This window comes from Capricornis sumatraensis, chromosome 2 (assembly GCF_032405125.1).
Source record: "Capricornis sumatraensis isolate serow.1 chromosome 2, serow.2, whole genome shotgun sequence".
Lineage (NCBI taxonomy): Eukaryota > Metazoa > Chordata > Mammalia > Artiodactyla > Bovidae > Capricornis > Capricornis sumatraensis.
The window spans coordinates 196,415,915-196,438,292 of NC_091070.1; the positions used below are offsets into that span (position 1 = coordinate 196,415,915).

At 39.1% G+C, this 22,378-nt stretch overlaps 1 protein-coding gene across 2 annotated transcripts in view; it reads left to right on the forward strand.

Moving 5' to 3' along the window:
- FAF1 (Fas associated factor 1) overlaps nt 1-22,378 on the forward strand; it is a 485,365-nt gene that overhangs the window by 431,357 nt on the left and 31,630 nt on the right. For both annotated transcript variants that reach the window (XM_068964657.1, XM_068964658.1), the window contains one exon: nt 9,554-9,769. In XM_068964657.1, coding sequence (XP_068820758.1) covers nt 9,554-9,769 — 216 coding nt within the window. The remainder of the gene's footprint in view (nt 1-9,553; nt 9,770-22,378) is intronic.

Below are 22,378 nucleotides of genomic sequence, written 5' to 3' on the forward strand. Positions count from 1 at the left end.
CTTTTGAACTGTGGTGTTGGAGAAGACTCTTGCAAGTCCCTTGGACTGCAAGGAAATCCAACCAGTCTATCCTAAAGGAGATCAGTCCTAGGTGTTCATTGGAAGAACTGATGCTGAAGCTGAAACTCCAATACTTTGGCCACCTCATGCAAAGAGTTGACTCATTGGAAAAGACCCTGATGCTGGGAGGGATTGGGAGCAGGAGGAGAAGGGGACGACAGAGGATGAGATGGCTGGATGGCATCACTGACTTGATGGACATGAGTCTGAGTGAACTCCAGGAGTTGGTGATGGACAGGGAGGCCTGGCGTGCTGTGATTCATGGGGTCACAAAGAGTCGGAGATGACTGAGCGACTGAACTGAACTGAACCTAGCATTTGTCTAGTAAAAGCAGAACCAGAACTCCTATCCAGTATTCTTTTTATCTATTACTCTACACAGGAAGAATGAAGGTGGCACCATGAACAGGTTATTAAACTAAAACTATTTTTTTATAGTTTATGTTTTCATCTTAGGTAGGTTGCTTCTTTTCACATACATAATACCATTACACTGGACCATAATGACAATCAGTTTTGCCATCAGCATGTCACTGTCTGAGCAGCTCACTTCAGTTGCTCAGTCGTGTCCTACTCTTTGCAACCCCATGAACCACAGCATGCCAGGCCTCCCTGTCCATCACCAACTCCTGGAGTCCACCCAAACCCATGTCCATTGAGTCGGTGATGCCATCCAACCATCTCATCCTCTGTCGTCCCCTTCTCCTCCTGCCCTCAATCTTTCCCAGCATCGGGGTCTTTTCAAATGAGTCAGCTCTTCGCATCAGATGATCAAAGTATTGGAGTTTCAGCTTCAACATCAGTCCTTCCAATGAACACCCAGGACTGATCTCCTTTAGGATGGACTAGTTGGATCTCCTTGCAGTCCAAGGGACTTGCAAGAGTCTTCTCCAACACCACAGTTCAAAAGCATCAATTCTTGAGCAGTTAATGTGTCCTAAACACTGTGCTGAACACTTTCTTTTTTTCTCTCTCTCTTTTTTTTTTAAATTTTTATTTTTATTTTGTTTTACTTTACAATACTGTATTGGTTTTGCCATACATTGACATGAATCCACCACAGGTGTACATGAGCTCCCAAACATGAACCCCCCTCCCACCTCCCACCCCACATTATCCCTCCGAATCATCCCCATGCACCAGCCCCAAGCATCCTGCATCCTGCATCGAACATAGACTGGCGATTCGTTTCTTACATGATAGTATACGTGTTTCAATGCCATTCTCCCAAATCATCCCACCCTCTCCCTCTCCCTCAGAGTCCAAAAGTCCGCTATACACATCTGTGTCTCTTTTTGCTGTCTTGCATACAGGGTCATCATTACCATCTTTCTAAATTCCATATATATGTGTTAATATACTGTATTGGTGTTTTTCTTTCTGGCTTACTTCACTCTGTATGATCGGCTCCAGTTTCATCCATCTCATTAGAACTGATTCAAATGTATTCTTTTTAATAGCTGCGTAATACTTCATTGTGTATATGTACCACAGCTTTCTTATCCATTCATCTGCTGATGGACATCTAGGTTGCTTCCATGTCCTGGCTATTATAAACAGTGCTGTGATGAACATTGGGGTACATGTGTCTCTTTCTATTCTGGTTTCCTCGGTGTGTATGCCCAGCAGTGGGATTGTGGCTCCAGGATTGAGTCAGACCAGCAATACCTGTATAAGATCCATTACACTTATTTGATGATCTCATTTATTATCATGATTTTAAGTACTGTCTATACATTTGGCACCCAAATTTATATCTCCATCTCCTTCCATTCCTCGAACTCCAGATATGAATATATAATTTTCAGCCCATCATCTCCATTTAGATGTCTGATAGGCATCACAAACTTAACATATCTTAAACTGAACAACTGATCTTACTCTCCCCACCCAATCTTACCGTCCACAGCCTTCCCTATCATAAGTGGAAAATCTGTCCAGTTGTTTGAGCCAAAAAGCTTGGAACTACTCTTAACTTCTCTCTTTCATGTCCCTATTTAACAAATAGGGCAAATCCTGTTGACTCTACCTTCAAAATGTATGTGGAACTCAGATGCTTCTCACTAACCCCACTGCTACAACCCTCACCTAAGCAACCATTTTCTGTTACCTGGATTACTTTAGTATCCTCACAGCTTGACTCCATGCCTCCATTTTGCCTTTCCTGTATGTCTTTTGATACATTCTTCTTAAAACAATTGGCATATCATATCATTTCACATCACTCATCTTCGTATCTCAAAATAAAAGCTAAAATCTTTACAGTGATTTCAATCAAAATCCTTGCAGGATTTTTTTTCTTTTTCTAGACATTCACAAATGAATTCTAAAATTTTTACGAAAAGCCAGTAGAACTAGAATAGCCAAAAATCAGTTTTGAAAGAAAAGAGTAGTGGATTTACACTACTAGAGTTCAAGACAGTATAATCAAGACAGTGTGGGGATTGCCAAAATGATTGTGCCATATATCCATGATACAGAACAAAATCCAGAGATAGAGCCACATGTATGGATCATCAATTGATTTTTGAAAAAGTGCCAAGACAATTCAATGGAGAAAGGATGATCTTTTCAACAAATGATGCTGCAAACTAGTAGATATATGGATATATGCAAAACAAAATTGAAGACAAAACAGTAAAAACACTTCCAATCCATATCTTGTGTCATGTTCAATAATTAACTGAAAATGGGTCATAAACCTAATTGTAAAACCTAAAACTATTAAAGCCCTAAAAGAAAACATAGGAGAAAACCTTCATGGTTTTGAGTGAAGCAAAGATTTCTTAGTTCTGACACCAAAAGCACAAGTCAAAAAATAACAAATATTTAGACTTCATCAAAATTAAGAACTTGTGTTCAGAAGACATTGTTAAGAAACTGAAAAGACAAGCCACAGACTGAAAAAAAAGTCATCTTTCTAATATCCAGAATATATAATGAACTCTCAAAACTCAATAATTTTTTTTAAAAAACCCTTAGTTTAAAAATGGGCCAAATATTTGAACAGACACTTCACCAAGGAAGATATACATCAGGGCAAATAAGGATGTGAGAAGATACTCAACATTATTTGTCATTAGGGAAATGCGAATTAATACCACAATAGATACACACTAATTGTCAATAGAATAGCATTTAGAAAAAAAAAAAGGACAATACCAAGTAGTAGCAAAGATTAAGAGCCACAGGAATGCTCATATATTAGTGATGGGCATCATTAATGATAGCACATCCACTTTGGAAAATAATTTGGCACTTTCTTATAAAGTTAAAATGTACATAGCATATGACCCAGAAGTTACACCTAGGTATTTATATCAATGAAATGAAACTAACAGAAAAATGTATTTTTATGCAGAAGTCTGTACTCAGATGTTTATATTGGCTTTGTTTGTAATCACCCCAAACTGGAAATAGCTCAAGTGTCCCTCAACTGGAGAAAGAGTAATCAAACTGTAATATAGCTACATAATGGAATACCAGTCAGCAATAGGTAGAAGTGAACTACTGATAGATTCAACAACATGGATGAATCTCAAATGCATTACATTAAATGAAGGAAGCCATTTATATGACATTTATAACTAAATTTATATAACATTCTGGAAAAGGCAAAACCAGGGATAGAAAACAGGTTGCCTGGGGATAGGGGAATTGAGAGGTAGATGATAGAATTGTTCTTTATATTGATGGCTGATGATGGTTAGACAAATATATGCATTTATCAAAACTCATCAAATTATGCATTTAAAAGGATGAGTTTTACTATATATGTGTGTGTGTGTGAAAGTGGTTTGACTGGTTTGATCTCCTTGCAGTCCAAGGGACTCTCAAGAGTCTTCTCCAACACCACAGTTCAAAAGCATCAGTTCTTTGCCACTCAGCGTTCTTTATGGTCCAACTCTCATGTCATTGCGTGACTACTGGAAAAACCATAGCTTTGACTAGATGGACTGTTGTCAGCAAAGTAATGTCTCGGCTTTTTAATATGCTGTCTAGGTTTGTCATAGCTTTTCTTCCAAGGAAAGGGAAAATGAAAGCCACTCAGTTGTGTCTGACTCTTTGTGACCCCATGGCCTGTACAGTCCATGGAATTCTCCAGGCCAGAATACTGGAGTGGGTAGCCTTTCCCTTCTCTCGGGGATCTTCCCAACCCAGGAATTGAACCCAGGTCTCCTGCGTTGCAGGCAGATTCTTTACCATCTGAGCCACAAGGGAACCCCAAGAATACTGGAGTGGGTAACCTATCCCTTCTCCAGCGGATCTTCCTGACCCAGAAATCAAACCAAGGTCTCCTGCATTGCAGGCAGATTCTTTACCAACTGAGCTACTATATATAAATTATACCTAAATTTTTAAATGGGAAAAAAAGTCATTTAATTGGGCTACTCAAGACAAATGATCTAACCACTCTTCTCCTTTACTTCCTCTCTGACTCCAACTCCTACCCCTTTCCACCTGATCATTCTGGCTTAGCATTTACTGTGACTTTTGCATATAATACTTCTCTCAGATATAAATATGACTCCTCTCCTTTAGGCCTCTACTCACTGAGGCCTATGGTATTTGTATTTATATTTGTACCAAGGTTTATGGTATTTAATGTTCCACTTCCTCCCTTTACCAATACTTCCTGCTCTTTTCTCCATAGTAGTCATCATTATGTGGCAAAATGTGTATTTTCTTGTGTGTATATTTGTTGTTTTTCTCCCACCCTATTAAAATGTTGGCGTCATGGAAGCAGAATATTTTATCTGTTTTGTTCCCTCTTATTTTCCCATCACCTAGATGGGAGGTGACACATAGGTGCTCATTTTAAGAGTTCATGGAATTAATGAATGTTAGCTTTAGCCTATTTCACACTCTGCTTCAGCCAGCTATAAATTGTTATTTAGTGTCTATTCGTAACTGACTAGAAGAGAGTGTGCATGTATTTACATATGCACGGGTGGGTGTACGTTAGGCCAGTCTTGGATTATTCTTATTAAAGGTTGGTGTAGGTGTATCCTACACTTTCTGTTTAAAAAACATAATTGTATAGAAACAATCTTTCTTGGATATTTGTCTTTACTGCTTAATTTCACGTCAAAGAGTCCTCATTTCTCATCCCTCAAATGTGAATACTTTGAATATTCATTTGACTTTGGTGAAACAAAAAGCCCAAGATCAGTTCATATTTCCAACTTACACTAGGTTTCCTCGTTTTGTTACAAACCTGAAATAATGCAAATAAAAACCTGTATTTGTTGAGCAAACAAAAGTTTAACAATAGTGTTTACTATGACTGCTATTCAATTGTAGCTGTCCTTTATGTCATTTGTTTTACCACAGTATTTACTTACACAAGGCCTTTGCTTTTAGCCAGTTTGAAACTGAGCTACTGATGTATTTTTGTTCTTTTTTTGCCAGTAAAACTTGGGTATTCAGATCCCAAGGTTGCTGACTTACCTAGTATCTCTCCATTGTTTTCCACATTGGATCACTGGTGAGGGATATCCGAGGTCTGTTTTCATTCTGGGGAAAAGCCCTGGAGACTGGGTGCATTGAGGAGCAGACATTGTCTGCACAGTGAATGGGGTAATGAGCTACTGTTGTTGATTTGTCTGTAGTATAATTGGTTGAGTTCAGATAATAATGTAGCATCTGTTGTTATACTGTGCAAGGAAATGTCAAAATAGAAAGCAGGCAGACGGGTGGATTAAAAGAGAAACAGGAAGAGAAACCAGGAAATATCACGTAAGTTCTGATTTAAAGTAGATGCAAAAGGATAATGATAACAACAGCAACAGTTGTGCACTGTCATCTGTTGTGCCCAGTGTTACGGCGTGAACTTCAGTACTGGGCACTGCTGACTAATTTGAGTGCTGACCATGGGTCAGCACTTGCTAAGTGTTTTATAAATGTGACTGCATTTTATACAAGCATCGTTATGTGGAAGATATTATTGGCCCTGTTAAATAGGGTAACTGAAGTTCATAAAGACTGTCATATGCCTGTTGGCCGGGATTTGAACCTCTGGTTGTCATACCAAAAGCCTGTTTTCTAACCGTACATTACATTTAGTAGACTAAAGTTTTTTAAACTGCAGTGTTAAAAGTCAGGATAGTGATTAACTTTAAGGAAGGTAATTCTAAAGAAGGGGACAAAAGGATTCTGAGAACTTTGATCAGGATGCTAGTTACACAGAAATGTTCACTTACGGAAAATTTATCAAGTTGTGTATTTAATATATGTGCACTTTTTCATGTATAGTTCAATAAAAACTTTAAAACAATGACAAAATACAGCTTTTAACAAAAGATGCTGTGTATCAGCTGTGTATAACACTGATTCAAATTTTGTTTTTAAAAGTTTAAAATGTGTATTTAAATGAAAATTAATGAAGATTCTGAGGTGATGAAAAGTTTTAGAAACAGTGGTGATGGCAACGCAACACTATGAATATACGTAATGCCTCTGGTGGCTGTCTCTTGGTGAATCTAGATATTCATTAGGAATGTTTTCTTATCATTTACTCTAGTTTTTACAGTAAATGTATATTACATTTATAATCAGGGAAAATAGTTTAGAAAATGTATATAACTAATCCATAGAGGTAGTTTACCCTTTAAATAACTCTTGGTTAGCTGGCCCTTGTAGGACACATGAGGAAATTTAATCTGAACAGTTGATGCTGGAGGAAGTCAATCTCAAAGAAAGGAAACTCGGGGTGTTCAGTTCTTGGTTCCTAGAAATAGAAGCCATGACATTCAGATTCTTTTAGCATTTGCTGAGCACCTACTATGTGCTTATCACCATACTAAGCACTTTTATTTACAGTATTTCAGTTAACATGTTAGTTTATTGCTTCTGTTATCAAATATATATAGTGAGCATCTATTTTGTATACTATGCCCTATAGTTATAATAAAAAGTAATACATTTTCTCACATCCTTACAGAGCCTGCAGGCTAGTGGGAAAGCCAGACATTAAACAAGTATCAATAATATAGTATACTGAAAGCTATAATAGACATAATTGGACCTTAATTTTGATGTACATGGGTTCATCTCTTCATTGGGTTTTTAACATATGACAGTGTTACTTAAATAGTTTAATATTTGAAAATATTTTGCTGAAACTCATTGCTGACTCAGAACACTAATATTAGATAAACTTCTACTTGTGGTATCCAAAAAAAAAGATAAAAGTAAATGATTTAACTTTCTATTCTTCTGATTTTTAAACAATATTTTTGTCTCCATTTCTGAGTATCAATTTCACCATATAAAAAATGAGAGTGTAGGACTATTTAGCCAGTGTAACCCTAAGCAACCATTAACCAAAGCCTGTTATGTCTCAGACAGCACACTGGGAACTTTACATATGTTGTGTGTATAATCCCATGTTTATAATCTCCTTTGAAGGAAATGGCAACCCACTCCAGTATTCTTGCCTGGAAAATTCCATGGACAGAGGAGCCTGGCAGGCTACAGTCCATGGGATTGCAAAGAGTCAGACATGACTGAGCACACAGGATGAAGTAGGTGATAATAATTCAGTGCTTCCAGAAGGCAAATGACTTCAGTATCATAGAAAAGACTAGATTTTCTATATAGTACAGAAAATGTTAATGCCTTTTTGAAAATACTTCAGTGTAAGAACCAACCAGATTATATAAATAACACAGAAAGTAATTTCTTATTCATACTAGAGTCTGAGCAGATTTTGTTCTGCTATTAGTTGTTTTAAATATATTTTAACAGGTAATACATTTATATAAGTCAGAAGTAAAATATATTAAACAGCATATTCAGAAAATGCTGTCATTTCTTCCATCCTGTTTATCCCACTTCTATAGGTTACCATTTTTGTGTTTCTTTTTATTGCTTTTTAAGTTTATTGATTTTTCTCCAAAGAAGCAGCCTATTTATTGGTTACTAGTTAATGTTTTTCTTCTTTTTTTCTAATCTGATTCCTTTATGCTTTTAGTTTTATTTTCTTCTTAGCTTACTTTCCATTTGTTTTATTGAGTTTTTTTTTTCTCCTAGTGTTTTAAGCCTCATTCTTATTTTTATTCTTTCCTTTTGAATTATATAAGAATTTTAGGGTTACAAATTTCCTCTGAGTATGGCTTTAACTGAATCCCTTACATTCTAATATGAATATGAAATTTCAATAGTCATTGTTTTCTAGATAATCTGTAGTTTTCATTTATATTTCCCTTTTTACCTGAGAGTTGTTTAATAGAGTGGTTTTTTGTGATTGTTATTTCTCCAAAGGGAAGAGTGACACCAACTTGGAAAATTGTGTTGAGATTTTAGAAAATGTGTATCCCAATTTCTCTCTCTCTCTCATATTACTTGATTATAATAGTTGTAAATTAACTGGGAGAAATTTTTATTTTTCCTGTTGATGAAAATTGGGAACATGAAAGAGTAAGAGTAACCAGGAACACAACTGGTTACTTTCTGTGAAGCTAAACATGCCAATTCCAGGCTTATTTGTCTAAGGAACCTCCCCCAGTGCTAGGAACAAAATGGTTTTAGTGAGTTTCTGCCATAGGCAGGGACATCAGAGACGTTTAACTTCCTTCTGCTGGAGTATCTTGAATGTGAAATAACACTAGGTTAAGAACTAGAGCCCAGCCCTAGCCATGAGATCTCCCAACAATTTACCCTAAGTTGTTTGAATCTGCCATCTCTAGATCCAGAGATCCGGACTTGGCCAACTCTGACAGTTAAGTGGCAAGGCTGGAACTGGGACCATAGTCTGCCCCAGTAAACCTGGTATTTTAATTTCTTTTCTTTCCATTCCATTTTCTTGTATTGAAGCACAATATATATAACAGAAATCTGCCTTTGTAACCATTTTTAAGTACAATTAAATGGCATGAATTACATTCACAATTTTGCAACCAGCACCACTATTTCCAAAAGTTTTCATCACCCCAAGCAGAATCATCCCTCCATTTCATTGTTAATATCTTATCCAGAATTCTACAAAGTCTTCAGCCATTTCTACTTGGGAAATGTATGTTTTCTCTCTCTTTCGTTCTGTCTCTCCCTCCACCTTCACATCCCCGTGTATGTGTGTGTGTGTGTGTGTGTGTGTGTGTGCATGCATACGCACACACGCGTGCTTTTGCAAATGCTTCTAATAGCCTTAATTCATACTGCAGAAAGGAAGCAATTGGGTGTTTGATACCTATTTCCTCAATCACAAATACTGAGCCTTTCAGTTAAAAATTAATTTCTTTTCTATGTCATTACCTATCAGTTTAATGTGTCATAATGATGGGATTTATTTTAATTACTTGCATATTGGGCCAATATTTAAAAAGGTGAAAAACACGTGATTCTGTTGTTCAAGTATTAGGCTTAGTTAATAAATGGGCAATGACTTTTTGATGGGTTTCTAGAAGCCAGCAGGTTTTTCTAGTGTCTCCCTCCCCCACCCCCCACAGTTCCATCTATCAACAGTTTAACACCTTGTTTTTGCCCTCTTCAGGCCATCAGGCTCTCCTTAGAGCAGGCCTTGCCTCCCGAGCCAAAGGAAGAAAATGCTGAGCCTGTGAGCAAACTGCGGATCCGGACCCCAAGCGGCGAGTTCCTCGAGCGGCGTTTCCTAGCCAGCAATAAGCTCCAGATCGTCTTTGATTTCGTTGCTTCCAAAGGATTTCCATGGGATGAATTCAAGTTACTGAGTACCTTTCCTAGGAGAGATGTAAGTTCCCACAGCTGTCTTGGGAAGTACATCCGGATGGGAGATAAAGCATCATTAAGCCTAGGCAAAGTAGTCCAAGCAAAGTGCCACGGCACAACTTACCACAAAACCGAGCACTCCTGAGTCCTTCTTTGTTCTGCACACCATTCTCTCCTCAGCCTTTGGAGAAAGTATGGCTTCCCAGGCCAGCAGACATGTGCCTAGTAGCCTAGGTAAGGAATTAAGTACCAGGTCTTTCTTCCTTCCTAATGATTTCCCCCTATTCCAGCACTCATACAGGCTTTCCCAAGATCTCATCTCTGTATCCCATAGGAGATCTGAGAATTATGTTCTGAACAACTTAACACTCAGATCAGGGTCAATGAGTATAGGTTCACCGTGAAAGAGTCGTGCTAAACCAAGAATATTTTATAATTTGATAGCTCTTATTAGCCTGGGAAGTCAGGGAGGGTGACCTGAATTCACTGTGTATCTGTATTTCAGTAAGGCTTTTGATAGTCTCTCACAATATTCTGGAGAAAAGTAGAGAGAGATAAATCAACAGTTAGGTAGATTCTTTACTGATTAAGTAGATGTGTCCAGAAACTGCTGGCTAAGAGACTGTCCTCTCCCTGGAAGAAAACAAAAGGCTCTATATTTAATCTAATTATTCACCATACGTACTGGCAACTTAAATGAAGACATTATCATATTTATGGATTATGAAAAATAAGATTCAGGAAACCCTTAAAACAGTAAAACCTAGAAAAATTTTACAGAAATATGTACATATGGAAAGAGATGACTGCATAGACTTAGAAAACAAATTGCTCAAGTTTGAGATGGGAAAATCATGCTTGAATAGAGGTTATTATGGTTAAATTAAGATGAATATGTGTTATGACTGCCATCAAAAAGCGAGCTGCATTTTTAGAGGTATAATCCCATCAAGAGAATAACTTAAGTCCTAGTCAACTCTTTACAAAAGTCTTTAGACTACATGCTGAAACTCCTTGTTGTCACTTGAAGAAATAGGAGCTTCTGTAGAGCAGGGCAGTTAGGAAGAGAAGGAAACAGGAAATCATATCATTTGGGGAAGTATTTTTCTCTAGAGAAGGAGTGGCCATGGGACATGTGATTGTTGTCTTCAGCTGTTTGAAAGCCTACCAATAAAAACTGGAATCTGATTTTGTGTGACTCCAACAATAAAGTAGGACCAGTAAGTTGAAAGTTATTGGGAGGCAAATTTGGTCTTTCTAAGAAAAGAATATTTTGTGTTGTGAGGTAGTGATTTTTCTATTTTTGAAGTTAACAAAGCACTACTAAATTGTCCCTTTTTGGCAGTAATGGATATATATGGAGTCGTTCCTGGTGTTCCTCCTTTATATGAAAACGTGCCGAGACTAGCTTATCTCTAAGATACGTTTTAAATCTTGATATTCTGTGACTACATTATGATCTGCTAATGTGAGACTTAATAGCATAGACTTCAACACCAAAACCAAGAATTTGGTCAAGGTTCATCTTCATCATCATCATTCAGTCACTCAGTCATGCCTGACTCTTCACAATGCCGTGGACTGCAGCACACCAGGCTTTCCTGTCCTTCACCAACTTAGTCCCTCACATTAGCTATTGGATTTGCAGGATAGAAACAAGCTAGTAGTATATGTTTAGCTCTACCACTCAGCCACAAATCTCTTAAGTAGGATGAAGATCCAACAACTATCTCTAACCCAAGGAGACTAAAGTGGACCTCAGGTGCTGGACATTGTCCCTTCTCTCACCGCCCTCACCTACTACTCCAACCTCTTCTTATTTTTTCTTATATAAGATATAAAATTTGCATAATGGAACATATGCATGCATATGCTCTATGGACCACATGGCCAAGTAAGAAACTACCTTAAATTCTAGGGCTAAAGTTGAACTTTAAATGGGTGAACACTTAGAAAAGAGACACTGTCCAGGGGTTCAAGATCAGCCTGGCTCTCATGCTTCTTTCAGGCTATGCTAGACCATGAACATCTCACCTTGGAGAACTTGTATAACTTAGGAGCCAAATTAACCCCTTCCAACACTTGATTTTAAGTCACCCTTCTGAGCCTCATGTATAATATGAAAGTATTGAAAGAAATGGAATCTATGGACCTTCCTGGCTTTTAAAAGTAACCTTTCTTTCAGATTAATTTTTGAACCTGATTACTGGGAGTATATTAAAAACCAGAGATACTACTTTACCAACAAAGGTCCGTCTAGTCAAGGCTATGGTTTTTCCAGTGGTCATATGTGGATGTGAGAGTTGGACTCTAAAGAAAGCTGAGTGCAGAATTGATGCTTTTGAACTGTGGTGTTGGAGAAGACTCTTGAGAGTCCCTTGAACTACAAGGAGATCCAACCAGTCCATCCTAAAGGGGATCAGTCCTGGGTGTTCATTGGAAGGACTGATGTTGAAGCTGAAACTCCAATACTTTGGCTACCTGATGTGAAGAGCTGACTTATTGGAAAAGACTCTGATGCTGGGAGAGATTGAGGGCAGAAGAAGAAGGGGACATCAGAGGATGAGATGGTTGGATGGCATCACCGACTTGATGGACATGGGTTTGGGTGGACTCCAGGAGTTGGTGATGGACAGGGAGGCCTGGCGTGCTGTGGTTCATGGGGTCACAGAGAGTCAGACACAACTGAGCAACTGAACTGAGCTAAATTGAACTGGGAGGAGGGGAGAGGAAGAGTCTCTTAAAAAGAGCTGGGTCTTATGATCAACACTAATAACTTCCCCCCATAAGATAAAAATGTGGACTGTGTAAAGTTTCTGTTAAAAAGAATCCGGGCAACTGAGACATGAAATGCAGAGGGTTCTTAGGCCTGCACCCTGCCTGCCTTGAGCTCTTAGTCACCACGCATTCAGCCTTTTCAGTGTAGACCATGTTAAGTGTCAGTATATATTTGCCCTAAATGGAGGGTCAGTCACTTGGTCTTAGAAAAAATGTACTCTTAGATTGCATTTGTTTTACTCTGCTGAAGAACACTATTCAATCTGGTTAACAGTCTCTACTCCCTGATCCCTTTCTACTTCCATCTCATCTGAAGGCCAGTTTAGACTAAATTTGGCCCAGTTGCTCAGAGAAAATGTCTAGCCAAAACGGCTTGTTCCTATTGGAGAAATCAAGAGCTTCCCAGTATCCATCACAGGTCCATTTTATGGTCCTTGGTCAACTTGAAATTATCTGCCACAGAATGATTATTCTAAAACCCTACTCTGATCATTCTTTTTCTTATTTTAAAAATCTTTGGTAGCTTGCTACTCCCTCAGGATAAGTACAGACCCATTAGAATGCTTTTTAAAAACTCATCACAATCTGGCCCACAATTCTACCTCTCCCACCTTAAATCCTGCCTACCCTTACTTAATTCTGTCACCAGGAGATAGGATATTGCTCACTTTTCACTAAAGACACAAGACACTGTCATGTCTTTGTGCTTTTTTATATACTTTGTTCTCTTTTCCTTGAATATCTACCCTTCCCACTTTTCCTGACCCATTTGAACTTGTGTTTTAATGCCTAGTTCAAATGTCACCTCCTCTGGGAAGCCTTCCCCTTCTCTTAAGCTCCTCACTTATGTATCCAGTGCAGTTTAGATTATACATTCCTCTCTCATAGGACTTGTCCTATTGTTCTGTAATTATTTACAGAGACTGTTCATATCATGTTAGTATCTATCTCCCATGAAGTTACCAGCATGATGACTCACACATAAGCATTCAAGTTAATGTTGTCAAGTGTTAATGACCTCAAGTCTGATTGATCCTAAATCCCTGATTCCAGAGTGAACTAGAGAGGCTGTTCCAAATGAAAACAGATGCCATAGGCCCACCCAGATTCCAGACCCACACCTAAACCCAGAAAGCCCACCCAGGACTCATTAGACCTCCTAGAGCTAGGGGTGGGATGAGAGTTAATGGCCCTTCATCCTTCTTTGAATGCTCTTTCAAGTCGAATGAGTAGTGTTTTTGCAAGGCTATTCTGTAACAGCCATCTGTGTCTGCAAGGATTAGGATCTAATTTGTAAAAGTCATCTTAAATTACAGCCAAACTAAAGACTGTTAAAAAGCACATCTTAAGACCTTGCCTTTTTAATAACGAATAACATAAGAGTTAACTCTAGAAGTCTTATTGTGTCTTCAGCCTTTTCTCCACAAAGCAGAGACGGGTTTCTCACCAGAGGACCTGTTACACATTTTTCTGTGCCCCTCCCCCTGCCCCCCCAATCAAAACAACACTTCATGTTAAGATTTCCCAGCTGTCCCAACTATTTACTAAATGTCTGCTGGGTATACCACTGAACTGAGTGCTGTGGGACAACCAGAATAGCAGCAGACACAGGCCTTCCTGGGAGAAGCTGATTATCAAGATGCTGAAAACACTGAGTTATTTGTTTGTTTAGTTGTGTTGTCTTCCATTTTGCTAATGACACTTACTGGGAGAAGAAGTAATATTCATTTCAGAGCTGCCATCATTAGGCCCTACCTCGTCGGTATGTTAGAGCCATATGAACATCATTGGCCCATTTGCCTTACTCAGGCATACCCAGGCAGTGAGGTAATTGAGTCTAAATACTGAAGAATGAGACTGACCCCCACTGTTCCTCACCCTGTCTTGGAATCGGACTAAGGGATCCCTGCCAGCTCCCCGTTGCCCTCTGCAGTTGTCTGGCGCCACTCAGTGTAAAGTTGTCAGTATCCCCCAGCCTTCCTCTTCCTTTTTCTTGCCTCCTTTCTTTCCCACCCCTCCATCGTCTTTCCAATCCTGTTTTACCCTTATTACCCTCCCCTCCTTGTTTTCACTCTTCCCTCCATTTTTTGTTTTCTTAATCCCACAGCTCTTCTTCCTGCCTGCCTCCTGCCCTTTCCTTCTTTTCCCTACTAATATTCACCTGCAACTGGAATGTGAGGTCTTACTATTTATCAGATGAGTACAGACTACTGCTAAATGAGGATGGGGATGACAGGTGAGCTTCAGAACTGGTGACCTGTGTGCCTTGCCACTTGCATAATCACACAGCCCCCATTCTTGCCCCAAGAACATCTCTTCCTCTAGATCTGTAGCTATGAGTCCCCAAAACAGTGAAGATTTGTTTAAATGAGCCGGGAGGGAAGCCTTACAAATTTAGGGTATACAGATTCCTTCCTCTGTCACCCATCCCCCTTTACTACACTAAGCACCAAGCACTAAGCTCAGTACTGAGAACACAGTATTAAAAAACAATGACATAGTTCTTACCCTTGTCAAACTTAACAGTCTGTATCCACAAGCTACTGCTGGATGACTTTAGAGTTTATTGATAATACAAGGATATCCTATTTACCACCATAAGAAAATAAAAATAGGTTATTGGCATTTCATTCTTCTAGTCATTCTTTCATAGAGTAAAACATTTGCTGAGCAAGCACTCAGCCAGCCTCCATACCAGATACTAATGACAGAGAAATAAAGGAATTGTTACTGACCTTAGAGAATTCAGACTTCCCTGATGGCTCAAACGGTAAAAGCATTTGTCTACAATGCGGGAGACCCGGGTTCGATCCCTGGGTTAGGAAGATCCCCTGGAGAAGGAAATGGCTATCCACTCCAGGACTATTGCCTGGAAAATCCCATGGACAGAGGAGCCTGGTAGGCTACAGTCCATGGGGTCACAAAGAGTCGGACACGACTGAGCGACTTCACTTTCTTTTAAAGAGTTCACATTCTAGTAAAAACACATATGTAAAGCAAACTGCATTACAAATCATACAAACAGTTGGAAGGATAGGTAATTTCAGCCTGCAATGATAAGACTTCATAAAGGAAATGAATTTGACCTGAGCCTTTCACAGAGAGCTGTTGGGTGAATGAAAGTGAAATAGATTAGTTAAAAGTCATGCTTTTAATAAAAATTTTAGTGTAGTTAGACCTATATCTGAATCCCACCTCATCACATACTTGTTTTATGACATTGAGCAACTTACTTGGCCCTGCTGAACTTTTATTCTTTTCACTTTTAAAAGAGAATAATAATACCTGGCTCAGAGAATTATGGCAGAAAGTGAAGAGGAACTAAAGAGCCTCTTGATGAAAGTGAAAGAGGAGAGTGAAAAGTTGGCTTAAAGCTCAACATTCAGAAAACAAAGATCATGGCATCTGATCCCATCACTTAATGGCAAATAGATGGGGAAACAGTGGAAACAGTGTCAAACTTTTTTTTTTTGGCTCCAAAATCACTGCAGATGGTGATTGCAGCCATGAAATTAAAAGATGCTTACTCCTTGGAAGGAAAGTTATGACCAACCTAGATAGCATATTAAAAAGCAGAGACATTACTTTGTCAACAAAAGTCCATCTAGTCAAGGCTATGGTTTTTCCAGTGGTCATGTATGGATGTGAAAGTTAGACTGTGAAGAAAGCTGAGTGCTGAAGAATTGATGCTTTTGAACTATGGTGTTGGAGAAGACTCTTGAGAGATCCCACCAGTCCATCCTAAAGGAGATCAGTCCTGGGTGTTCATTGGAAGGACTGATGCTGAAGCTGAAACTCCAGTCCTTTGGCCACCTCATGCGAAGAGTTGACTCATTGGAAAAGACCCTGAGTTAGACTGAGTTTGATTAAAAACAAACAAATAAACCAAAAAAAAAGAACCAGAAGGAAAAACCTTAATGTCATTTAACTACCTATATCTTAAAAGCATCGATTTCATGGTAAAGCAAGATGAAGCATCGAATCAATGAAATGCATGAAAGTTGCAATGCTGAGCTTGTTCCATTCCCTTCAGATACTTTACATCACCGATCTAATTTGAGATTTTCTAGTATCTTTAAGCTATCAAGACTCAGAGAATAGGAACTATGACTGTGGAATGGAATGCAACTAGTATCTAGTAGGTTATAATATTATTTCTGCGTTGAGTTCAGTTCAGTTCACTCGCTCAGTCATGTCCAACTCTGTGACCCCATGGACTGCAGCACACCAGGCCTCCCTGTCCATCACCAACTCCCAGAGCTTACTCAAACTCGTGTCCGTTGAGTTGGTGATGCCATCCAACCATCTCATCCTCTGTCATCCCCTTCTCCTCCTGCCATCAGTCTTTCCCAGCATCAGGGTCTTTTCCAATGAGTCAGCTCTTCACACCAGGTGGCCAAAGTGTTGGAGTTTCAGCTTCAGCATCAGTTCTTCCAATAAATATTCAGGACTGATCTCCTTTAGGACTGACTGGTTGGATCTCCTTGCAGTCCAAGGGACTCTCAAAAGTCTTCTCCAACACCACAGTTCAAAAGCATCAATTCTTAGGCACTCAGCTTTCTTTATGGTCCAACTCTCAATCCATGCATGACTACCGAAAAACCATAGCTTTGACTAAATGGACCTTTGTTGGCAGAGTAGCGTCTCACTTTTTTTTTTTTAATTGAAGGATAATTGCTTTACAGAATTTTGTTGTTTTCTGTCAAACTGCAACATGAATCAGCCATAGGTATACATATAGTCCCTCCCTTGTGAACCTCCCTCCCATCCCACCCCTCTTGGTTGATATAGAGCCCCTGTCTGAGTGTCCTGAGCCATATAGCAAATTCCCATTGGCTATCTATTTTACATAGGGTAATGTCAGTTTCCATGTTACTCTTTCCATACATCTCACTCTCTCTTCCCCTCTCCCCATGTCTATAAGTCTATTCTCTATGTGTGTTTCTCCATTGCTGCCCTGAAAATAAATTCTTCAGTACCATTTTTCTATATTCCGTATATGTGCATTAGAATATGATATTTATCTTTCTCTTTCTGACTCACTTCACTCTGTATAATAGGTTCTAGGTTCATCCACCTCATCAGAACTGACTCAGATGTGTTCCTTTTTATGGCTGAGTAATATTCCATTGTGTATATGTACCACAATTTCTTTATCCATTCATCTGTCAGTGGGCATCTAGGTTGCTTCCATGTTCTAGCTATTGTAAATAGTGCTGCAATGAACAGTAGAATACATGTGTCTTTTTCAACCCTGGTTTCTTCAGGGTACATGCCTAGGAGTGGGATTGCTGGGTCATATGGTGGTTTTATTCCTAGTTTTTTAAGGAATCTCCATACTGTCTTCTGTAGGACTGTATTGATTTACATTCCCACCAACAATGCAAGAGCATTCCCTTTTCTCCACACTCTCTCCCACATTTATTGTTTACAGACTTTTTGATAGTGCCCATTCTGACCAGTGTGAGGTGATATCTCATTGTAGTTTTGATTTGCATTTTTCTAATAACAAGCAATGTTGAGCATCTTTTCATGTTTTTGTTAGCCATCTGTATGTCTTTGGAGAAATGTCTGTTTAGGTCTTTTTACCACTTTTTGATTGGATTGTTTGTTTTTCTAGCTTTGAGTTGTATGAGCTGCTTGTATATTTTGGAAATTAACCCTTTGTCAGTTGTTTCATTTGCTATGATTTTCTCCCATTGACAGTTGTATTTTCACCTTGCTTTCACCTGTGCAAAAGCTTTTAAGTTTAATCAGGTCCCACTTGTTTACTTTTGTTTTTATTTCCATTACTCTAGGAGGTGGATCATAGAGGATCTTGCTTTGATTTATGTCATCGACTGTTCTGCCTATGTTTTCCTCTAAGAGTTTTATTGTTTCTGGTCTTACATTTAGGTCTTTAATCCAATTTGAGTTTATCTTTGTGTTAGGAAGTGTTCTAATTTCATTCTTTTACATGTAGCTGTGCATTTTTCCTAGAACCATTTATTGAAGAGGGTATCTTTGTCAATGTATATTCTTGCCTCCTTTGTTAAGAATAAGGTACCCATAGGTGCATAGGTTTATGTCTGGGCTTTCTATCTTGTTCCATTGGTATATATTTCTGTTTTTGTGCCAGTACCATACTGTCTTCATGACGGTAGCTTTGTAGTATAATCTGAGGTCAGGAAAGTTGATTCCTCCAGCTCCATTCTTCTTTCTCAAGACTGCTTTGGCTAGTCAACATCTTTGATGTTTCCATACAAAGTGTGGAAAATTCTTCAAGAGACAGGACCACCTGACCACCTGACCTGCCTCCTGGGAAATCTATATGCAGGTCAAGAAGGAACACTTAGAACTGGACATGGAACAATAGACTGGTTCCAAATAGGAAAAGGAGTCCATCAAGGCTGTATATTGTCACCCTGCTTATTTAACTTACATGCGGTGTACATCATGCGAAATGCTGGGCTGGATGAAGCACAAGCTGGAATCAAGATTGCCAGGAGAAATACCAGTAACCTCAGATATGCAGATGACACCACCCTTATGACAGAAAGTGAGGAAGAGCTAAAAGAGACTCTTGATGAAAGGGAAAGAGGAGAGTGAAAAAGTTGGCTTAAAGCTCAACATTCAGAAAACTAAGATCATGGCATCTGGTCCCATCACTTCATGGGAAATAGATGGGGAAACAGTGTCAGACTTTATTTTTTGGGGCTCCAAAATCACTGCAGATGGTGACTGCAGCAGTGAAATTAAAAGATACTTATTCCTTGGAAGAAAAGCTATGATCAACCTAGGCAGCATATTAAAAAGCAGAGACATTACTTTGTCAACAAAGGTCTGTCTAGTCAAAGCTATGGTTTTTCCAGTAGTCATATATGGATGTAAGAGCTGGACTATAAAGAAAGCTGAGCTCTGAAGAATTGATGCTTTTGAACTGTGGTGTTGGAAAAGACTCTTGAGAGTCCCTTGGACAGCAAGGAGATTCAACCAGTCCATCCTGAAGGCAATCAATCCTGAATATTTATTGGAAAGACTAATGCTGAAGCTGAAACTCCAATACTTTTGACACCTGATGCGAAGAAGTGACTCATTGGAAAAGACCCTGATACTGGGAAAGATTGAAGGCAGGAGCAAGAGGGGACAACAGAGGATGAGGTGGTTGGATGGCATTACTGACTCAATGGACATGAGTTTGAGTAAACTCTGGGAGTTGCTGATAGACAGGGAGGCCTGGCATGCTGCAGTCCATGGGGTCGCAAAGAGTCAGACATGACTGACTGAACTAACCTGAACTGAATGAATTGAGAAATTTTTGTTCTTGTTCTGTGAAAAATGCGCTTGGTAATTTGATAGGGATCACGTTGAATCTGTAGATTGCATTTGGTAGTATAGTCATTTTCACAATATTGATGCTTCCTATCCAGGAACATGGAATATCTCTCTATCTGTTTATGTCATCTGTGCTTTCTTTCATCAGTGTCTTATAATTTTCTGTGTACAGTGTTTCTGTCTCCTTAGGTAAGTGTCAGTTCAGTTCAGTCGCTCAGTCATGTCCGACTTTTTGCTACCCCATGAACCACAGCACGCCAGGCCTCCCTGTCCATCACCAACTCCCAGAGTCCACCCAAACCCCTGTCCATTGTGTCGGTGATGCCATCCAACCATCTCATCCTCTGTCGTCCCCTTCTCCTCCTGCCCTCAATTTTTCCCAGCATCAGGGTCTTTTCAAATGAGGCAGCTCTCTGCATCAGGTGACCAAAGTATTGGAGTTTCAGCTTCAATATCAGTCCCTCCAATTTACACCCAGGACTGATCTCCTTTAGAATGGACTGGTTGGATCTCCTTGCAGTCTAAGGGACTCTCGAGTCTTCTCCAACACCACAGTTCAAAGGCATCAGTTCTTCGGCGCTCACCTTTCTTCACAGTCCAACTCTCACATCCATACATGACTACTGGAAAAACCATAGCCTTGACTAGACGGACCTTTGTTGGCAAAGTAATGTCCCTGCTTTTTAATATGCTGTCTAGGTTGGTCATAACTTTCCTTACAAGGAGCAAACGTCTTTTAATTTCATGGCTGCAATCACTATCCGCAGTGATTTTGGAGCCCAGAAAAATAAGGTCAGCCACTGTTTCCACTGTTTCCCCATCTATTTGCCATGAAGTGATGGGACCGGATGCCATGATCTTAATTTTTTGAATGTTGAGTTTTAAACCAGCTTTTTCGCTCTCCTCTTTCACCTTCATCAAGAGGCTCTTTAGTTCCTCTTTACTTTCTGCCATGAAAGAGGTATCATCTGCATATCTGAGGTTGTTGATACTTCTCCTGGCAATCTTAACTCCAGCCTGTGAATCATCCAGCCCAGCATTTTCATATGATGTACTCTGCATATAAGTTAAATAAGCAGGCTGACAATATACAGCCTTGATGTACTCCTTTCCCAATTTTGTACGCATTATCATTTAATCCAAAAAATTATTCTAAAGGTCAGTATTCATACAGTCCTCAGACACAAAATAGGTTATGTACCTTGCCCAGTGTCATAGTAAATATCCAAACCAAATATAAACCTAAGTGTGTATGATTCTAGAGACTGTTCTCCTGCCTCTTGAGCCAAGTAAGGAATGAATTAGTGAGATAATTTATGGTCAGAAAAATGCTCCTGATCTGTAAATGAAGCCCAGTTTTATACATTTGGGAAAGTTTCATTATCTCTGATTTCTTTATATTATCCTTGTAATTTTTATTCCTGAGTCACAGCCAGATGTAGCTAAAATATACACTTAGTTGTATTTCTTACTCTGTTTATCCAGGCACTGTGCTAAGTGCTAAGGAATGGAGCACCGTCCTTCCTTTGAGAATATTCTCACCTCTCGTATAAATAATCTTCACAGTGTTGTTTACATAGTAAGTCCTAAGAGTATTTCAGACTGAAAGGGCAAAAGAAGTCAGAGCTGGCCTGGATGACCAAGAAAAGTTTTGTAAAGGAGGAAGCAGATAAACAAAGTTTTAGATGATAGGATTTTGGGTAGGCTGATAGAGGGAGAACATTCTGCAGCCTGTGGGCCAGCTTGAGGAAAGAAGCTAATGTTGGAAAGTTCAAGGCATGGTTAGGCATTGGAGCATAGAACAGATTGATTGAAATATGGGGTTTGTATCATAAAGTTCTGAGAAAAGACTGATGGGGGATTATATAAAACCTCAAATATCAGGAAAGGGAGCTTGTTCCATGAGTAGATTGTTGAACAAAGGAAAGACTTGGTAGTCATGGTTATCTTCAATGTAAGATTACCCCTACATTACTCCATAATCTATAAATTCACATTCCCTGGCACATAGTAGGTGCTCAGAAAGTGTCAAATCTCTGATCTCTCTCTGTCTGTGCTCAATATCTAAGTGATCTCATTAATCTTCAAATGCTTTGTATACAGGTATAGCTCCATATTCCAGCCCAGGCTTTCTCCTGAACTCCAGATGTTTACACGTACAACTACCTGCTTAACATCTCCACTTTATGTCTGACTGGCATCTCAAATTAAACAATCAAAACTAAACTCTTGATTTCCTCCCTCCCCCAAACCTGCTTCTCTCATAGTCATCCATATCTCATTAAATGACAACTTCACTCTTCTTGTTTAGTCCCCAAACCTCGGGTTCATCCTTGATTTCTCTCTCATTTTGCTACCCATCTCATGAGCAAATTTCATTGATTTTACCTTCAAAATACATTCAGAATCTACTTGTCACTGCTTCCACAAATAAATGTTAGTCCAAATCACTGTCACCTCTTGTCTAGTTTACTGTAATGGTGTCCTAACTAGCCATTCTGCCTCCACCCGTGCACCCTCCCCCTTTCAGTCTCTTTTT